The sequence below is a fragment of the Oncorhynchus masou genome, chromosome 30 (assembly GCF_036934945.1).
Source record: "Oncorhynchus masou masou isolate Uvic2021 chromosome 30, UVic_Omas_1.1, whole genome shotgun sequence".
NCBI lineage: Eukaryota > Metazoa > Chordata > Actinopteri > Salmoniformes > Salmonidae > Oncorhynchus > Oncorhynchus masou.
In genome coordinates this window covers 26,222,304-26,239,803 of record NC_088241.1, presented here as the reverse complement: position 1 = coordinate 26,239,803, position 17,500 = coordinate 26,222,304, and the positions used below count along the sequence as shown (strand labels likewise).

At 46.3% G+C, this 17,500-nt stretch overlaps 1 protein-coding gene across 2 annotated transcripts in view; it reads right to left on the bottom strand.

The window, feature by feature from the left end:
* znf407 (zinc finger protein 407) overlaps positions 1–17,500 on the bottom strand; it is a 260,095-nt gene that overhangs the window by 79,114 nt on the left and 163,481 nt on the right. For both annotated transcript variants that reach the window (XM_064948722.1, XM_064948721.1), the window contains exons 6-7: positions 9,605–9,688; positions 6,475–6,595 (exon numbers count right to left, since the gene is read on the bottom strand). In XM_064948722.1, coding sequence (XP_064804794.1) covers positions 6,475–6,595; positions 9,605–9,688 — 205 coding nt within the window. The remainder of the gene's footprint in view (positions 1–6,474; positions 6,596–9,604; positions 9,689–17,500) is intronic.

Below are 17,500 nucleotides of genomic sequence, written 5' to 3'. Positions count from 1 at the left end.
TGGTGTAGTAGTGTAGCGAGGTAAAGCGGAGTAGTAGTGTAGCGAGGTAAAGCGGTGTAGTAGTGTAGCGAGGTAAAGTGGTGTAGTAGTGTAGCGAGGTAAAGTGGTATAGTAGTGTAGCGAGGTAAAGTGGTGTAGTAGTGCAGCGAGGTAAAGTGGTGTAGTAGTGTAGCGAGGTAAAGTGGTGTAGTAGTGCAGTGAGGTAAAGCGGTGTAGTAGTGGAGCGAGGTAAAGCGGTGTAGTAGTGTAGCGAGGTAAAGTGGTGTAGTAGTGTAGCGAGGTAAAGTGGTGTAGTAGTGTAGCGAGGTAAAGTGGTGTAGTAGTGCAGTGAGGTAAAGTGGTGTAGTAGTGTAGCGAGGTAAAGTGGTGTAGTAGTGCAGTGAGGTAAAGTGGTGTAGTAGCGTAGCGAGGTAAAGTGGTATAGTAGTGTAGCGAGGTAAAGCGGTGTAGTAGTGTACTGGTATTTTACACCACTTAGAAATGTATTCTAAGTGACTTACAGTGCAGTAAATACCTACATTTGTAACTATGTGTACAATCTATGTGGGAATTGAACTTACAACTTGGTGTTACTAGCACCAGCTGAGCCATATAGGACCAGTTTAGCATTGTAGGTGTGTAGTATTGACGTGGTGTAGACATGCAGGGCTGTGGGGCTGCAGGCAGTAGTCATGCAGTAAGGTAATGCTGGGTGCTGGCTGTAATGTCATCAGCTCAGGGAGTCAGAGTCCCCCTGATTATGCTACTTAAACTGGTCTCAGGACCTATCTAAACCTGCCCTAGGACACTATGTACACAGGCCTGGACTGGGGCTGATGACACACAAACACACACATGTTCAAATACATGCTCACATACAGCACTCACACACACCGACATACATAACCCCCACCAATAGATCCAACGCCCACCACATCATGTAAGCACGTGCAGGAGCTGCGGCACTTTCACGCGCACACACAGCATCATGCGTGATGGATGAGGCACTCGTGCTTGGTCTTGGGCTGACATTCTCGGACAGTATAATATGCAATTACTCTCCCTTATCACCTCGGCTGGGACAATAAAGCTTCACGGTACCATAGCTCACGCCAAGCAACGATAGAAATTTGTTTTCCACCTCCCCCCCAAGACACCTCTCTCCATCAAGGGCCTTAGTAGTCCTGCCCTGGCTCCATTTCCTTTACAGGACTTAATATGTCCTCAAAACTATGCAGAGGACCCGCCCCTTTTTGCGTTTCACACATAAACACATCAAAACACCTGCTGGTGAATGGTGAAAATGTCCCTCCATGAAGCGATTTGCGTTGGGTAGGGTCAAATGTGAGGTGTTCTCCTTAGAGTTCCAGGAATGGGACAGTTATTTTTCACCATGTCTTTAGCTGTAGACATGTCTGTCTGTACTCAGTACGGTAACAGCTCCATTAAGACCCTGGGTAAGTGGATAAGGATTGCACACAGGGATGTAACTTCCCTCCCCTAATGCTAAAGCCCATACAGGATGGGCCTCCTCATTTTTACAGGATGGGCCTCCTCATTTTTACAGGATGGGCCTCCTCATTTTTACAGGATGGGCCTCCCCATTTTTACAGGCCAAGACTCCTCAACTGGTATTTGCTCATAATAAGAAGGCCTAAGCCTAATTATATCAATATCACAAATAAAGCAAATAACATTTTCAATAACTTTAAAAATCATGGTGTATAAGCCAGCCTAACATGAGTAAAGCACACAAACAGTAGCAATAAATACCATCCAACTAGTAACTATCCGACAAAAATTTAATTTAGAATTTTCCTCGACCACTTAAAAGTTATTTCAAAACTTTCTTTCAGACACAGAAGTCCTCTGTCACAGTCAGGAAAATAATAAGATTAATCATAAATATATATTTTTTTTAAGTAAAAAAAAAAAAGTAAATAATTTATATTCAAGACAAATTAACTGATTTCTTATTCCAGGCCAGTGGAATAAATACATCCATTCAGAGTCCGATATGAAAAGGTTCTAAAGAACAGTGTGAGGGTGGGATCCCGGGGGAGCGCTTCTATCTCTCAGATATGGTAATGGCATAACTGTCATATTAAAACAGCATAATGTGCGTTTAGGAGTCAGCAGGTGTCAGGCTAAGAGAAAGGCCCACACAGTCCTCCTACGATAGCCAATATTAATTAGTCCAACAGCCGCGTTTCAACATTCTCCACGTCGGTGAGCACAGCGACTCGACATGGGAATCAACCCCACTGCCTAGATATCGTCGCGATTCGTTGCGTCTTTTTTAAATTTTCTAATACATTTCCATATTTTCCTCGTTCGACGACTGCATTGGTAATGAGGCTAGTAATTGAGGCTGTTTGTTAGCGGTGGATTTAAATGTGCGTCTTTGTGTTTTAAGGATGGAGGCCGCTATCTGCGACGGCAAAGAGACACCTTGCTCCCGCCTCTCCCAACACTTCACAGGGTCACCTGCCCCGCGACATCCACCGCCAGCCGTGCGGCGGTCCTCAAAGTTAGCGCTACCTCGAATTAGCTCAAAGTAGCTATTTTCACAGGCAGGCAGATTGAGAATATGCATACAGAAGATGCTGATAGAAATGTATTAAAGGGAGGATATCAATTATGGCAGTCATGATGCTGTAATGAGTGTCTCTTCATTGAGAACAAATAGTCATAATGTGGTGTGGCATGAGGTTTGGACTGCAAAAACAGGTCTATCATTGTAAAATAGCCTTTGAGAACGTATATATGCCAGTTATCCCTTTGAAATATGACTATTGATAATATCTGACAGTAGTTACCTGCAACTTCCAACCATAATTGTTTGAACTGTCAATAATACAATTCAAATGTACATTGTGCATTCATTTGAGGATGAGGTAAAGAAGTTGCATTGGAGGATTTCATAGATGTCAGCGACACATCTACTATTTTATACCAATATGAGATACACAATATACACTGAACGAAAATATAAACACAGCGTGTAAAAAGTGTTGGTTTCATGAGCTGAAATAAAAGATCCATGAAATGTTCCATACACACAAAAAGCTGATTTTTCTCAAATGTCGTGCACACATTTCTTTACATCCCTGTTAGGGAGCATTTCTCCTATCCCCTGACAGGTGTGTCATATCAAGAAGCTGATTGACAAGCATGATTATTACACAGGTGCACCTTGTGCTGGGGACAATAAAAGGCCCCTCTGTGCAGTTTTCTCACACAACACAGTGCCACAGATGTCTCAAGTTTTGAGGGAGTGCGCAGTTGGCATGCTGCCTGCAGGAATGTCCACAAGAGCTCTTGCCAGATAATTGAATGTTAATTTCTCTACTTCGTTTTAGAGAAATTGGCAGTACATCCAACCGGCCTCACAACCGCAGACCACGTGTAACCACGCCAACTCAGGATCTACACATCCGGCTTCTTCACCTGCAGGATCATCTGAAACAAGCTACCCGGACAGCTGATGAAACTGAAGAGTATTTATGTCTGTAATAAAGGCCTTTTTTGGGGGAAAAACTCATTCTGATTGGCTGGGCCTGGCTCCCCAATTGGCGGGCCTGGCTCCCCAGTGGGTGGGCCTATGCCTTCGAGGCCCACCCATCGCTGCGCCCCTGCCTAGTCATCTAAAATCCATAGATTAGGGCCTAATGAATTTATTTCAAATGACTGATTTCCTTTTATGAACTGACACTCAGTAAAAAAAATGAAATTGTTGCATGTTGCGTTTATATTTTTGTTCAGTATAGTAAATGTATTCAAATATAATGATAAATATAATATAATTACAAGTAACAAAACAAGTAAGTGTTATAATGGTATATCAAATTCTATATATCATGAGATATCATGAGATATCCTGTTCACGGTCGAATGTTGACAGTGCCTTGACTAGCGCATCCTTATTTGTGTAAAGTCATTGAGCAGTTGAGCCATTGGAGGTTTACAAATGTATTCAGGGTGGAAGAGCGGAGCACAGAGTTCGGGCCCTGATGACTGCCTGGTGCCCGTGTTCAATTCCTCCTACACACATTAGGAGCCCAGCAGGGGTTGCGAGCTGCTACCCTCTCCAGCCCCTCCCTCTGCCATCCGTACCCCCGGGGGCCAAACCAAAAATGTTAATTGGTCTTCTAATTTGCTGTTTCATTTCCCACAATCTGTAACAATGATTTGGTATCAGCAAGAGGAGCAGTTGATCTGGATCCCTCTGTCGCCTCCCCACAGTGCTTGTAAACGTCAAATACTACTCATCCTTGATAAATAGAATGTGAATTGAGTATTTCTCCCTCTGATGTTCTTAAAGATATGAATCTAGATTGGAACATCTCAGTTTTATTTGAGTTTTTCTTCTGTTTTGCAGACAAGTATCTGAAGAGTTCATTCCAATTCAAACAGCCGTACAGACCCTTATAGAGCAAACCACAGCAAACAGCCGTACAGACCCTTATAGAGCAAACCACAGCAAACAGCCGTACAGACCCTTATAGAGCAAACCACAGCAAACAGCCTTACAGATCCTTATAGAGCAAACCACAGCAAACAGCCTTACAGATCCTTATAGAGCAAACCACAGCAAACAGCCGTACAGACCCTTATAGAGCAAACCACAGCAAACAGCCTTACAGATCCTTATAGAGCAAACCACAGCAAACAGCCGTACAGACCCTTATAGAGCAAACCACAGCAAACAGCCTTACAGATCCTTATAGAGCAAACCACAGCAAACAGCCTTACAGATCCTTATAGAGCAAACCACAGCAAACAGCCGTACAGACCCTTATAGAGCAAACCACAGCAAACAGCCGTACAGACCCTTATAGAGCAAACCACAGCAAACAGCCTTACAGATCCTTATAGAGCAAACCACAACAAACAGCCTTACAGATCCTTATAGAGCAAACCACAGCAAACAGCCTTACAGACCCTTATAGAGCAAACCACAGCAAACAGCCTTACAGATCCTTATAGAGCAAACCACAGCAAACAGCCTTACAGATCCTTATAGAGCAAACCACAACAAACAGGTTTACAGATCCTTATAGTGCAAACCACAACAAACAGCCTTACAGATCCTTATAGAGCAAACCACAACAAACCACAACAAACAGCCTTACATATCATTATAGAGCAAACCACAACAAACAGCCTTACATATCATTATAGAGCAAACCACAACAAACAGCCTTACATATCATTATAGAGCAAACCACAACAAACAGCCTTACATATCATTATAGAGCAAACCACAACAAACAGCCTTACAGATCCTTATAGAGCAAACCACAGCAAACAGCCTTACAGACCCTTATAGAGCAAACCACAGCAAACAGCCTTACAGATCCTTATAGAGCAAACCACAGCAAACAGCCTTACAGATCCTTATAGAGCAAACCACAACAAACAGGTTTACAGATCCTTATAGTGCAAACCACAACAAACAGCCTTACAGATCCTTATAGAGCAAACCACAACAAACCACAACAAACAGCCTTACATATCATTATAGAGCAAACCACAACAAACAGCCTTACATATCATTATAGAGCAAACCACAACAAACAGCCTTACATATCATTATAGAGCAAACCACAACAAACAGCCTTACATATCATTATAGAGCAAACCACAACAAACAGCCTTACAGATCCTTATAGAGCAAACCACAACAAACAGCCTTACAGATCCTTATAGAGCAAACCACAGCAAACAGCCTTACAGACCCTTATAGAGCAAACCACAGCAAACAGCCTTACAGATCCTTATAGAGCAAACCACAGCAAACAGCCTTACAGATCCTTATAGAGCAAACCACAGCAAACAGCCTTACAGATCATTATAGAGCAAACCACAACAAACAGCCTTACAGATCCTTATAGAGCAAACCACAACAAACAGCCTTACAGATCCTTATAGAGCAAACCACAGCAAACAGCCTTACAGACCCTTATAGAGCAAACCACAGCAAACAGCCTTACAGATCCTTATAGAGCAAACCACAGCAAACAGCCTTACAGATCCTTATAGAGCAAACCACAGCAAACAGCCTTACAGATCATTATAGAGCAAACCACAACAAACAGCCTGTGCATGTCATTTTGGTTTCTCTAAAACCAATGCCAGGAGCATTCCTTTCACACTTCCACCACACCTGAGAGGGGGAGGGAGAGGATGAAGAAGAGGAAGAGAAGCGAGATGGAGAAGTGCAACGTGGCCAAAAGTTTTTCCAATTTCACCGACAATTTCCTGTGTAATTACTGATGGTCTGTGATGGTGTTTTAATGACGGAGACCTGCCCGTGGCTGGCTGCTGTAGCCTGCTGATGATTGCAGAGTGATGAGATGAGATGATGAAGCCTGTGGGAGATCCGACCTGTGTGTGTGTGCGCGTGCTTGTGTGATTAAACCCCCAGTCCTCCTGCCCATCAACCCCTGCCATCTATCCATCCATGCATGGGCGAGCCCAATGAGCCGGTACCTGTAGTCGCACCAGGGGCATCGGTAGGGCTTCTCCCCTGTGTGCACCCGCTTGTGGCGGGTCAAGTGGGACTGGGTGGTGGAGGCGAAGCCGCACAGCTGACACTTGAAAGGCCGTTCTCCTGGGGGACGGACAGAGAGACAGACAGGGAAGATGAGGGCGGGTGGATAGAAAGACGGACAGACGGACAGAGAGAGATACAGAATCATTGTCCATCTCAAGCAGAGGTTCACTCTATAACACAGACATTTACATTTGACATATGAATCATTTACGTACATAAGCCCATTCATCTTAACATACAGTGTGGCAAAAATGTATTTAGTCAGCCACCAATTGTGCAAGTTCTCCCACTTAAATAGATGAGAGAGGCCTGTAATTTTCATCATAGGTACACTTCAACTATGACAGACAAAATTAGAAAAAAAATCCAGAAAATCACATTGTAGGATTTTTAATTAATTTATTTGCAAATTATGGTGGAAAATAAGTATTTGGTCAACAACAAACAAGCAAGATTACTGGCTCGTCACAGACCTGTAACTTCTTCTTTAAGAGGCTCCTCTGTCCTCCACTCGTGACCTGTATTAATGGCACCTGTTTGAACTTGTTATCAGTATAAAAGACCTGTCCACAACCTCAAACAGTCACACTCCAAACTCCACTATGGCCAAGACCAAAGAGCTGTCAAAGGACACCAGAAACAAAATTGTAGACCTGCACCAGGCTGGGAAGACTGAATCTGCAATAGGTAAGCAGCTTGGTTTGAAGAAATCAACTGTGGGAGCAATTATTAGGAAATGGAAGACATACACGACCGCTCCACGCAGCAAGAATCCCAGAACCACACGGGGGGACATAGTGAATGACCTGCAGAGAGCTGGGACCAAAGTAACAAAGACTACCATCAGTAACACACTACGCCGCCAGGGACTCAAATCCTGCAGTGCCAGACATGTCCCCCTGCTTAAGCCAGTACATGTCCAGGCCCGTCTGAAGTTTGCTAGAGAGCATTTGGATGATCCAGAAGAAGATTGGGAATGTCATATGGTCAGATGAAACCAAAATATAACCTTTTGGTAAAAACTCAACTCGTCGTGTTTGGAGGACAAAGAATGCTGAGTTGCATCCAAAGAACACCATACCTACTGTGAAGCATGGGGGTGGAAACATCATGCTTTGGGGCTGTTTTTCTGCAAAGGGACCAGGACGACTGATCCGTGTAAAGGAAAGAATGAATGGGGCCATGTCTCGTGAGATTCCATCAGCAAGGGCATTGAAGATGAAACGTGGCTGGGTCTTTCAGCATGACAATGATCCCAAACACACTGCCCGGGCAACGAAAGAGTGGCTTCGTAAGAAGCATTTCAAGGTCCTGGAGTGGCCTAGCCAGTCTCCAGATCTCAACCCCATAGAACATCTTTGGAGGGAGTTGAAAGTCCGTGTTGCCCAGCAACAGCCCCAAAACATCACTGCTCTAGAGGAGATCTGCATGGAGGAATGGGCCAAAATACCAGCAACAGTGTGTGAAAACCTTGTGAAGACTTACAGAAAACGTTTGACCTCTGTCATTGCCAACAAAGGGTATATAACAAAGTATTGAGATAAACTTTTGTTATTGACCAAATACTTATTTTCCACCATAATTTGCAAATAAATTCATTAAAAATCCCACAATGTGATTTTCTGGATTTTTTTCTCTCATTTTGTCTGTCATAGTTGAAGTGTACCTATGAAGAAAATTACAGGCCTCTCTCATTGTTTTAAGTGGGAGAACTTGTACAATTGGTGGCTGACTAAATACTTTTTCGCCCCACTGTAGCTCGATGAGACCACAACATATCACAGTCATAGTCCCTTAACAAAATAGTTATTAAGCAAAGTCAGTGCTAATAGGAAAGTGGTTGAAATCTTTCAAATACCTTTGAGAATTTGCTTGATCCTGCCTGGTTAGCGGGGTTTGCAATTTTGTGACTATTCCAATGATTCAATTGTGCCAGGGAAGCTTAATCAAGGCCATCTAAAGCAGCGTTTGTGTCACGGGTGTCTGAGCAAAAATGTTTTTTTCTTCAATCACAGTATTTTCAACATAGGGCTATTAGCAGCGTTATTTTGGGGTTGATTTTATGCTCTCAAACTAGTGAATTTATTAACATTCTTCATCAAGAGTATGGGAGAATTGTTATTATTGTCAATGAAAGAACGGGGTATGTTGTTCCCTTGTCATTTATTTGCTACATTCACTAACAGCATACCATTTTGTATTTTTTTTTACAGATCGTATTTTGACTATTATTTTCTGCCGTGCAGATATTGGGTCACGACTGACACAACCTGGTTAAATTTGGATCCCGAGGCAAAAACAGTTGAGACTCAGTCATCTAAAGCATTTCAAGGACTTCAAATCGTATTTGAACCCAGGTCTGACCTGAAAAAAAGAGACACACTCACTGATTACACCTGTAGTCCGGACAGTGTGTCCGACAATAGATTGGCGAGGTGTATTTATTGGAATTGACACTTGACAACAGGGGACAAGAGAGGACAAAAAGTAAGAGCATTGGGTAAATGTAAATGACTGTCAAAATGCGACAGCAAAAATAAAATAAAAAAATATGAATATCTAAATGAATATTTATAACGGGGCGCTTGATCCTTGGGCGCCTGCCAGGCGAACGGTTAACAGGATTTGTTTCACTTTCCCAATATCCAAAAAGCACTTGTTATTGACGGCATATCTGAAAAACGCAATTTTCCTAAGCGATAGAATGACATGGTGAAATGATAACCTAAATTAAAAGTCTCAGATTCAGTCATCCATACTGCTACACATGTCTATCACTGACAGCAAACATGTCAGACTGTGTGTGTGTGTGTGTGTGTGTGTGTGTGTGTGTGTGTGTGTGTGTGTGTGTGTGTGTGTGTGTGTGTGTGTGTGAGTGTGTGTGTGTGTGTGTGTGTGTGTGTGTGTGTGCGTGTGTGTGTCAGAAATAATAGTGACATGGTTGAGCAGCTTAGATGAATAATAATAAATAGTAGCAGCAATGATGACCGTGTGTGTGTGTGAGTGCGTGCGTGTGCCTGTGTGTCAGACGCTGGATGTGTGCAGCTCTAGGGTCGTGCGGCTTACCTGTGTGTTGGCGGCGATGTTTGGTGAGGGCGTGTCGCGTGCCACCCGCAAAACCACAGAGATCACACAGGAAGGACTTCTCTCCTGTAGGGGGCGGGAATGAGGGTGTCAGAGAACATTACAGAGTCAACAGAGGAAGAAGGAGTAGGGACAACATCATCGACACAGAGAGAGAGAGGGGGGGGAGACAGAGAGAGAGAGACGGAGGGGGGGGGGGGGGTGTTCATTAACAGATGAAAGCGTAGGGAAAAGTCACAGATCACTAGTGTATATCCATCAAGGCTCTCACAGTTAACTAATTCCTCCAATCAAATGTATCCGTGTAAATATGTCAAATGGGACGGAAATTGCCAGTGTGGTTTATTGACTGTGATAAAATCTGAAAAGCACCGCTGAACATAATTACATACTTGTCAGAGCCATAAAAATTAGCTTTATTATCAATGGGATGGTTTTGTACAACTTCATTTCTGGCCGATGCCTTCCAGATGGGGCTGAGCTGATCACTCCAGCGGGGTTTTACTGCGCAAGTGTGCTTCCTCTCTCTCCCTCTTCCCCTGCATCTGGCACTGTCATTAACAGCCTGATGGCTCACGCGCTCTGTCTCTCAACACAGACACAGCAGGAGGAGGATGGGGCGGAGGGGGGGGGTGTAAGGCAGGCTGATTGCAACACAAACATGACTCTGAGGACACTGGATCATCAGTATGAGTATTTATTTGCACGACATGCAACTGGACGACAAAACATGTCGTCCAGTTCAGAACGTACCCCCCCCCCCACACACACACTTTTATATTTCAAAATGAACAGGGCCCAGGTGATGGTCTATACCCAGTATAACGGATGTTTATAACAGTGTTGGTTGTTTGGCTCTACGACATCGACGAGCTTTACGACAATTGTCTGAACCCTCTGCCGCGGACGTCCCCATTTCAAACAGGGCTTCTCACAAAACCGACAGTCCAGACCAAACTGTTACAACTAATATGCCACGAATATCAACAGAGGAGACTTTCCTTTTGAAGGTGTTGGTTGTTCTGCTCTACGACACACACAAGCTTCAGGGGAGTCATCTGAAGGTGACCCAGTATCGGGCTGTAGAAATGCCAAAAAGCGCGTAGGGGGTCAAATGTGCCACTAATAATGTGACCAAACATCTTATATCTCTCAGATACAGGACAGACACTTCAAAACCTTATTCCTTATGATACATTTTTGGACCCTCTGTTTTGCCATGTACTAATAAATGTGTTATTCAATGTGTTTCCATGGGCTTTAGCAGTAAATTCCAAATTCAACGTTTTATCAAATCATTTTTGTATATCTTTGTACCTAAATTGTACCTAAAATTCGAAATGAAATGGCCAAATGATACATTTTACGACCATCTGAAAACAATTCCTTCTGTTGGGCGACAGGTAGCCTAGCGGTTAGAGCGTTGGGCCGGTAGCCAAACGTTTGCTCGTTCAAATACCCGAGCCGTCAAGGTGAAGAATCTGTCGATGTGTCCACGAGCAAGGCACTTAACCTCCAATTTGCTCCAGGGTCGCCGTACTACCACGGCTGCACCTATCCGGTGTACGTGACAAAACATCCCATTTTCTTTAGCTAAGTAGACATTGTGATCTAAGGACATAGACCTACAGGTGTTAATAACAGCGATTATATGACAGAGGCTTAGTATGGTGCTGTGTCTCAGTGCTAACCTGTTGCTGCCCATTGCTAATTACACCAGCTCGCCTCAGCAGGAAACGGCTCTGATTAGACAGCAGAGCTCTGGCCTGTCTGCCTCCAGGACACAAGGCACATGCTGTAGCTGCCCACATGAAAGACAAATACTACAGTTTGCTGAGGAATACTACAGTACTTACTATAGAGTTCTGTAGTAAACTATACACTGTAGAATACTATACTACACACTGTAGTTCCCTCAATCATGTGTAGTACTTGCTATATAATGTTGCAGTATACTGTAGAATACTATAGTAAATACTACAGTAATGTCCACAAAATATACATTTTTCATGTGGGTACAGTAGCACGCACACACACACAGGTATGCATGCACACGCAGACAGACAGACGCACGCACGCACGCACACACACACACACACACACACACACACACACACACACACACACACACACACACACACAACTGCTCATCTCAGTCCCAAAGTTTGAACTCTCACTGTACATTGCTAATGCATCGAGGTGACAACTTCACGCAGAGGGGAAGTAGTGTTTTTCACTTCGGATAACAACTTTTATTGAATCCACGGAGAGAGAGAGAGAGAGAGAGAGAGAGAGAGAGAGAGAGAGAGAGAGAGAGAGAGAGAGAGAGAGAGAGAGAGAGAGAGAGAGAGAGAGAGAGAGAGAGAGAGGAGCCTCGTATTACTCCCATTTAAAGCCACTCGACTGTGAGGAGTGTTCTAACGCAGTGCCACTTAAGAAGAGAAATCCACCAGTCTTAAATAGGTCTTAAAGAGGATTCCTATTTGTTCATTCTGGAATTATAAAATCCCTGGGCTTTTAATATTGCCCTTCTTCTCTTTCTCCTTGTCGACATTGAAACCTTCAGGGCAACGTTAGGGGAATGTTAGGGGGAACGTTAGCAGACTGTTAGGGGAGCGTTCGGTCTGCATCCTCCTCAGTTCCTATCAGAAAAACAGACCCCTCGTTCCCTTCTCCCTCCATCTCCCCCCGATTCCACCCGTCGCCCTTCCATCTCTCATTATGCTACAAGACCCCACCACGGAAAAATCCATAGCCATCGATTCCCGCGCCCAGTCGCGGTCGCCACAATTATTCTTGAGGAGGAAACGCTGGCGATAAATTACGTGTGCTTTTCATCTGCCGTTTGATGGTGGTGAGCCCTCTGAGGGCCGAGGGGAGGACGGGGTTGGTGGGGGACAGGGCCGTGGCGGGTCCTTGTCAACACCAGGGGTTCCAGCAGGCTAAAGATACTGGGCACAGGGCCCCTACACACACGCAATCACAACTCGCTCACGGACGCGCACACGGGACATAACGCAGATCAGACAAAAGCACGGTCGCACACAAAACGTACTCCAGATTACACACACACACACACACACACATACGCCAGTTAAAGCTCATCTCTCGTGTGGGCTTATAGAACTTTGCGTCATTTTATCACTCCAAAACTATTGTTTGTTCCCATTCTTCTGGCACTCCCTCTCCCCTTAACAAAATAAATCCACTTATTGCAATACTTATTAAAAAGTACTTTGAAGTGTGGGTGTGTGTTTTTGAATCACATACACTGCTACTGTTTATTATCCATCCTGTTTCCTAGTCACTCTATTCCTCGTCACATGTACTGCAGATAGTACCTCGTACCCCCGCACATCGATCCTGATGCCCCGTGTATACAGCCATCGTTACTCACGGTTCTTATGACTTTTACTATTATGTGTTATTACTCGTTTCTCTATTTTCTCCAGCTCTACACTTCCGGGAAGGGCCCGTCCGGATCTCATTTTTAAGCTACACCTGTTGTTTACGAAGCATTTGATAAATAACATTTGATTTGATATATGTGTGTCTGGGCGCCCGATGCCTAGATCTGTGTTTTAAAGAACCCCGGAGGAGTCTGCATGCAGCTATAATTGCCTCCCTCATTAGTTATGTTTTAGCAGGGTTGCGGTTGGGAGGGCAATTCATTTTACCGCTTAATTTTTCGACACAGAATCCGCCCGCTGTATTGATGTGGCTCGCCATTTTGTGCCTCATTTCTCAGGGATATTAATTGACATAGTGCGAAGATATATCAGCATATCGCCAGATTAAGCGACAAACTGAGGCAATGAGGAAATCAATTGTGGCCCCTGTCGCGGCAAACGGCACTGCCGGGGTCCCTCTGCGGAAGAGCTGAGGGAAAAGGCTGGGGCGGGTTGGGACATGTCTGATTTATTTATTTATTTGAGTCGCTCATTCATCAGCCGTTACAAATGACCCTGGCGGCTGACGCTACCCCCTTCTCCTAACACCCCCCACCCCACCCACCCCAACCCATCCTCCCCCTCTTCCTCAGACATTGGGGGTGTGAGGGGAGTGATTAACATAGAAAACACACAAATCAGCCCCAGAACAATGAATCCAGTTAGAGACATGACTGCAGGCCCAGGAGTTGTTCACACACAGAGGAAAAATAGGACGCCGCTCACTATCTCACTATGACTACTTCTGCCACAGTCACAGTCAAATAAATGGTAGCAGCACAAGTGTGTTTTTAATAGAGATTCATTCTCTCGTCACAACGAAATTATCCAAATGCCACAGGACTGAGAACATACACTACTTAAAGACAGAATTCCATTTCATGATTAGTGCTGTAGCACATCGCAAACGCTGTTTGCACAACAGCTTTACACGTTGTAGCGTAGGGGCCAACAATTCAAACACCTTAATTGTTGCGCTACATTATCTTGGGCGCTACATTATCTTGGGTATCTCTGCTGACACACACTCAAACGTTGTCCCACGCTACTTTCCTCAACACCCCCTACCAGTGGTCAGATCTATCCTCTCCCGCCCACTACACACACAACCCAGACCCAGGCACGTAACAAAGATCTCCCCAATTACTTACAGCCACATGTCACCTGGGAGTGATTAGTTCAACTTTTAGTTTCCTACTTATTTTATTAGTATTGCAGCTGACCCTTGTGAAGGAGCCCATTTATAACGTTCAAACAGTTCACACACACCGATCGTATTTTAAAGTGTGTGCTGGAATGGGATTGCAATGATACGGCAACGTGTGCCTCTGTCACACCCCCCCCCCATCCCATCCCTGTCTGCCCATTAATAGAAGTGTTGCATCATGGAGCTGTAAATTGAGTTAGCATTCTGGGTGTCACTAATCAGGGCCATGAGTCTCTCTCAGTCGTCTCTCTCTCAGTCGTCTTTCTCTCTTTCTTTCTCTCTCGGTCGTCTCTCTCTCGGTCATCTCTCTCTCTCGGTCGTCTCTCTCTCTCTCTCTGTCGTCTCTCTCTCTCTCTCTCTCTGTCGTCTCTCTCTCTCTCTCTCTCTCGTCTCTCTCTCTCTCTGTTATATATTTCTCTGTCGTCTCTCTATTTCTCTGTTATATATTTCTCTGTCCTCTCTCTTTTTCTCTCTCTCTCTGTCGTCTCTCTCTCTCAGTCGTCTCTCTCTCAGTCGTCTCTCTCTCAGTCGTCTCTCTCTCTCTCAGTCGTCTCTCTCTCTCTGTTGTCTCTCTCTCTCTCAGTCGTCTCTCTCTCTGTCGTCTCTCTCTCTCTCAGTCGTCTCTCTCTCTCTCAGTCGTCTCTCTCTCAGTCGTCTCTCTCTCTCAGTCGTCTCTCTCTCTCAGTCGTCTCTCTCTCTCAGTCGTCTCTCTCTCTTTCAGTCGTCTCTCTCTCTCTGTTGTCTCTCTCTCTCTCAGTCGTCTCTCTCTCTCAGTCGTCTCTCTCTCTCTCAGTCGTCTCTCTCTCTCTCAGTCGTCTCTCTCTCAGTCGTCTCTCTCTCTCAGTCGTCTCTCTCTCTCAGTCGTCTCCCTCTCTCAGTCGTCTCTCTCTCTCTCAGTCGTCTCTCTCTCAGTCGTCTCTCTCTCTCAGTCGTCTCTCTCTCTTAGTCGTCTCTCTCTCTCAGTCGTCTCTCTCTCTCAGTCGTATCTCTCTCTCAGTCGTATCTCTCTCTCAGTCGTCTCTCTCTCAGTCGTCTCTCTCTCAGTCGTCTCTCTCTCTGTCGTCTCTCTCTCAGTCGTCTCTCTCTCAGTCGTCTCTCTCTCTCAGTCGTCTCTCTCTCTCAGTCGTCTCTCTCTCTGTCGTCTCTCTCTCTGTCGTCTCTCTCTCAGTCGTCTCTCTCTCAGTCGTCTCTCTCTCTCTCAGTCGTCTCTCTCTCTCTGTCGTCTCTCTATCTCTCAGTCGTCTCTCTCTCTCTCAGTCGTCTCTCTCTCTCTCAGTCGTCTCTCACTCTCAGTCGTCTCTCTCTCTCTCAGTCGTCTCTCTCTCTCAGTCGTCTCTCTCTCTCTCAGTCGTCTCTCTCTCAGTCGTCTCTCTCTCTCTCAGTCGTCTCTCTCTCTCAGTCGTCTCTCTCTCAGTCGTCTCTCTCTCACTCTCAGTCGTCTCTCTCTCTCTCAGTCGTCTCTCTCTCTCAGTCGTCTCTCTCTCTCTCAGTCGTCTCTCTCTCAGTCGTCTCTCTCTCTCAGTCGTCTCTCTCTCTCAGTCGTCTCTCTCTCTCAGTCGTCTCTCTCTCTCAGTCGTCTCTCTCTCAGTCGTCTCTCTCTCTCTCTCAGTCGTCTCTCTCTCTCTCAGTCGTCTCTCTCTCTCAGTCGTCTCTCTCTCTCAGTCGTCTCTCTCTCTCAGTCGTCTCTCTCTCTCAGTCGTCTCTCTCTCTCTCAGTCGTCTCTCTCTCTCAGTCGTCTCTCTCTCAGTCGTCTCTCTCTCAGTCGTCTCTCTCTCTCTCAGTCGTCTCTCTCTCTCAGTCGTCTCTCTCTCTCAGTCGTCTCTCTCTCAGTCGTCTCTCTCTCTCAGTCGTCTCTCTCTCTCAGTCGTCTCTCTCTCTCTCAGTCGTCTCTCTCTCTCTCAGTCGTCTCTCTCTCAGTCGTCTCTCTCTCTCAGTCGTCTCTCTCTCAGTCGTCTCTCTCTCTCTCAGTCGTATCTCTCTCAGTCGTCTCTCTCTCTCTCAGTCGTATCTCTCTCAGTCGTCTCTCTCTCAGTCGTCTCTCTCTCAGTCGTCTCTCTCTCTCTCAGTCGTCTCTCTCTCTCTCAGTCGTCTCTCTCTCTCTCAGTCGTCTCTCTCTCAGTCGTCTCTCTCTCAGTCGTCTCTCTCTCTGTCGTCTCTCTCTCTGTCGTCTCTCTCTCAGTCGTCTCTCTCTCTGTCGTCTCTCTCTCAGTCGTCTCTCTCTCAGTCGTCTCTCTCTCAGTCGTCTCTCTCTCTGTCGTCTCTCTCTCAGTCGTCTCTCTCTCTCTCTGTCGTCTCTCTCTCTCTCTGTCGTCTCTCTCTCTCTGTCGTCTCTCTCTCTCTGTCGTCTCTCTCTCTCTGTCGTCTCTCTCTCAGTCGTCTCTCTCTCAGTCGTCTCTCTCTCAGTCGTCTCTCTCTCTCTCTCTGTCGTCTCTCGTCTCTCTCTGTCGTCTCTCTCTATCTCTCTGTCGTCTCTCTCTCTCTGTCATCTCTCTCTTTCTCTCTCTCTGTCGTCTCTCTCTCTCTCTGTTGTCTCTCTCTCTCTCTGTCGTCTCTCTCTCTCTCAGTCGTCTCTCTCTCCCTGCCTGCCTGCCAATCTCTTTCTCTCCCTCTCTCCTCTCTCCCCTCCCTCTTCCTCTTCCCTCCCTGTCGCAGCAAGTGACACCTAGGTGCTTGGAGCAGAGTGACGGTCGGGCCCCGGCTGACGGCGAACGGCGGTTCTCGGGGAAACAAATGAAAATAAAAAGGTCTAATTATGTTGGCGGCGCCGTGCCACTGTGAGAGGGGCCCGCGTGACGGATGGACTGTTCTCCTGCTGGCGCTCACTCAGCCTGTCATACCGAGACCAGGCCCCCCGCCTGCCGCCCTGAGACCAGCTCCCCCGCCTGCCGCCCTGAGACCAGGCCCCCCCGCCTGCCGCCCTGAGACCAGGCCCCCCCGCCTGCCGCCCTGAGACCAGGCCCCCCCGCCTGCCGCCCTGAGACCAGGCCCCCGCCTGCCGCCCTGAGACCAGGCCCCCCCGCCTGCCGCCCTGAGACCAGGCCCCCGCCTGCCGCCCTGAGACCAGGCCCCCCCGCCTGACGCCCTGAGACCAGGCCCCCCCGCCTGCCGCCCTGAGACCAGGCCCCCCGCCTGCCGCCCTGAGACCAGGCCCCCCGCCTGCCGCCCTGAGACCAGGCCCCCCGCCCTGACGTCCGCTAGCTTTTGTCATTGACTTAAAAGGGA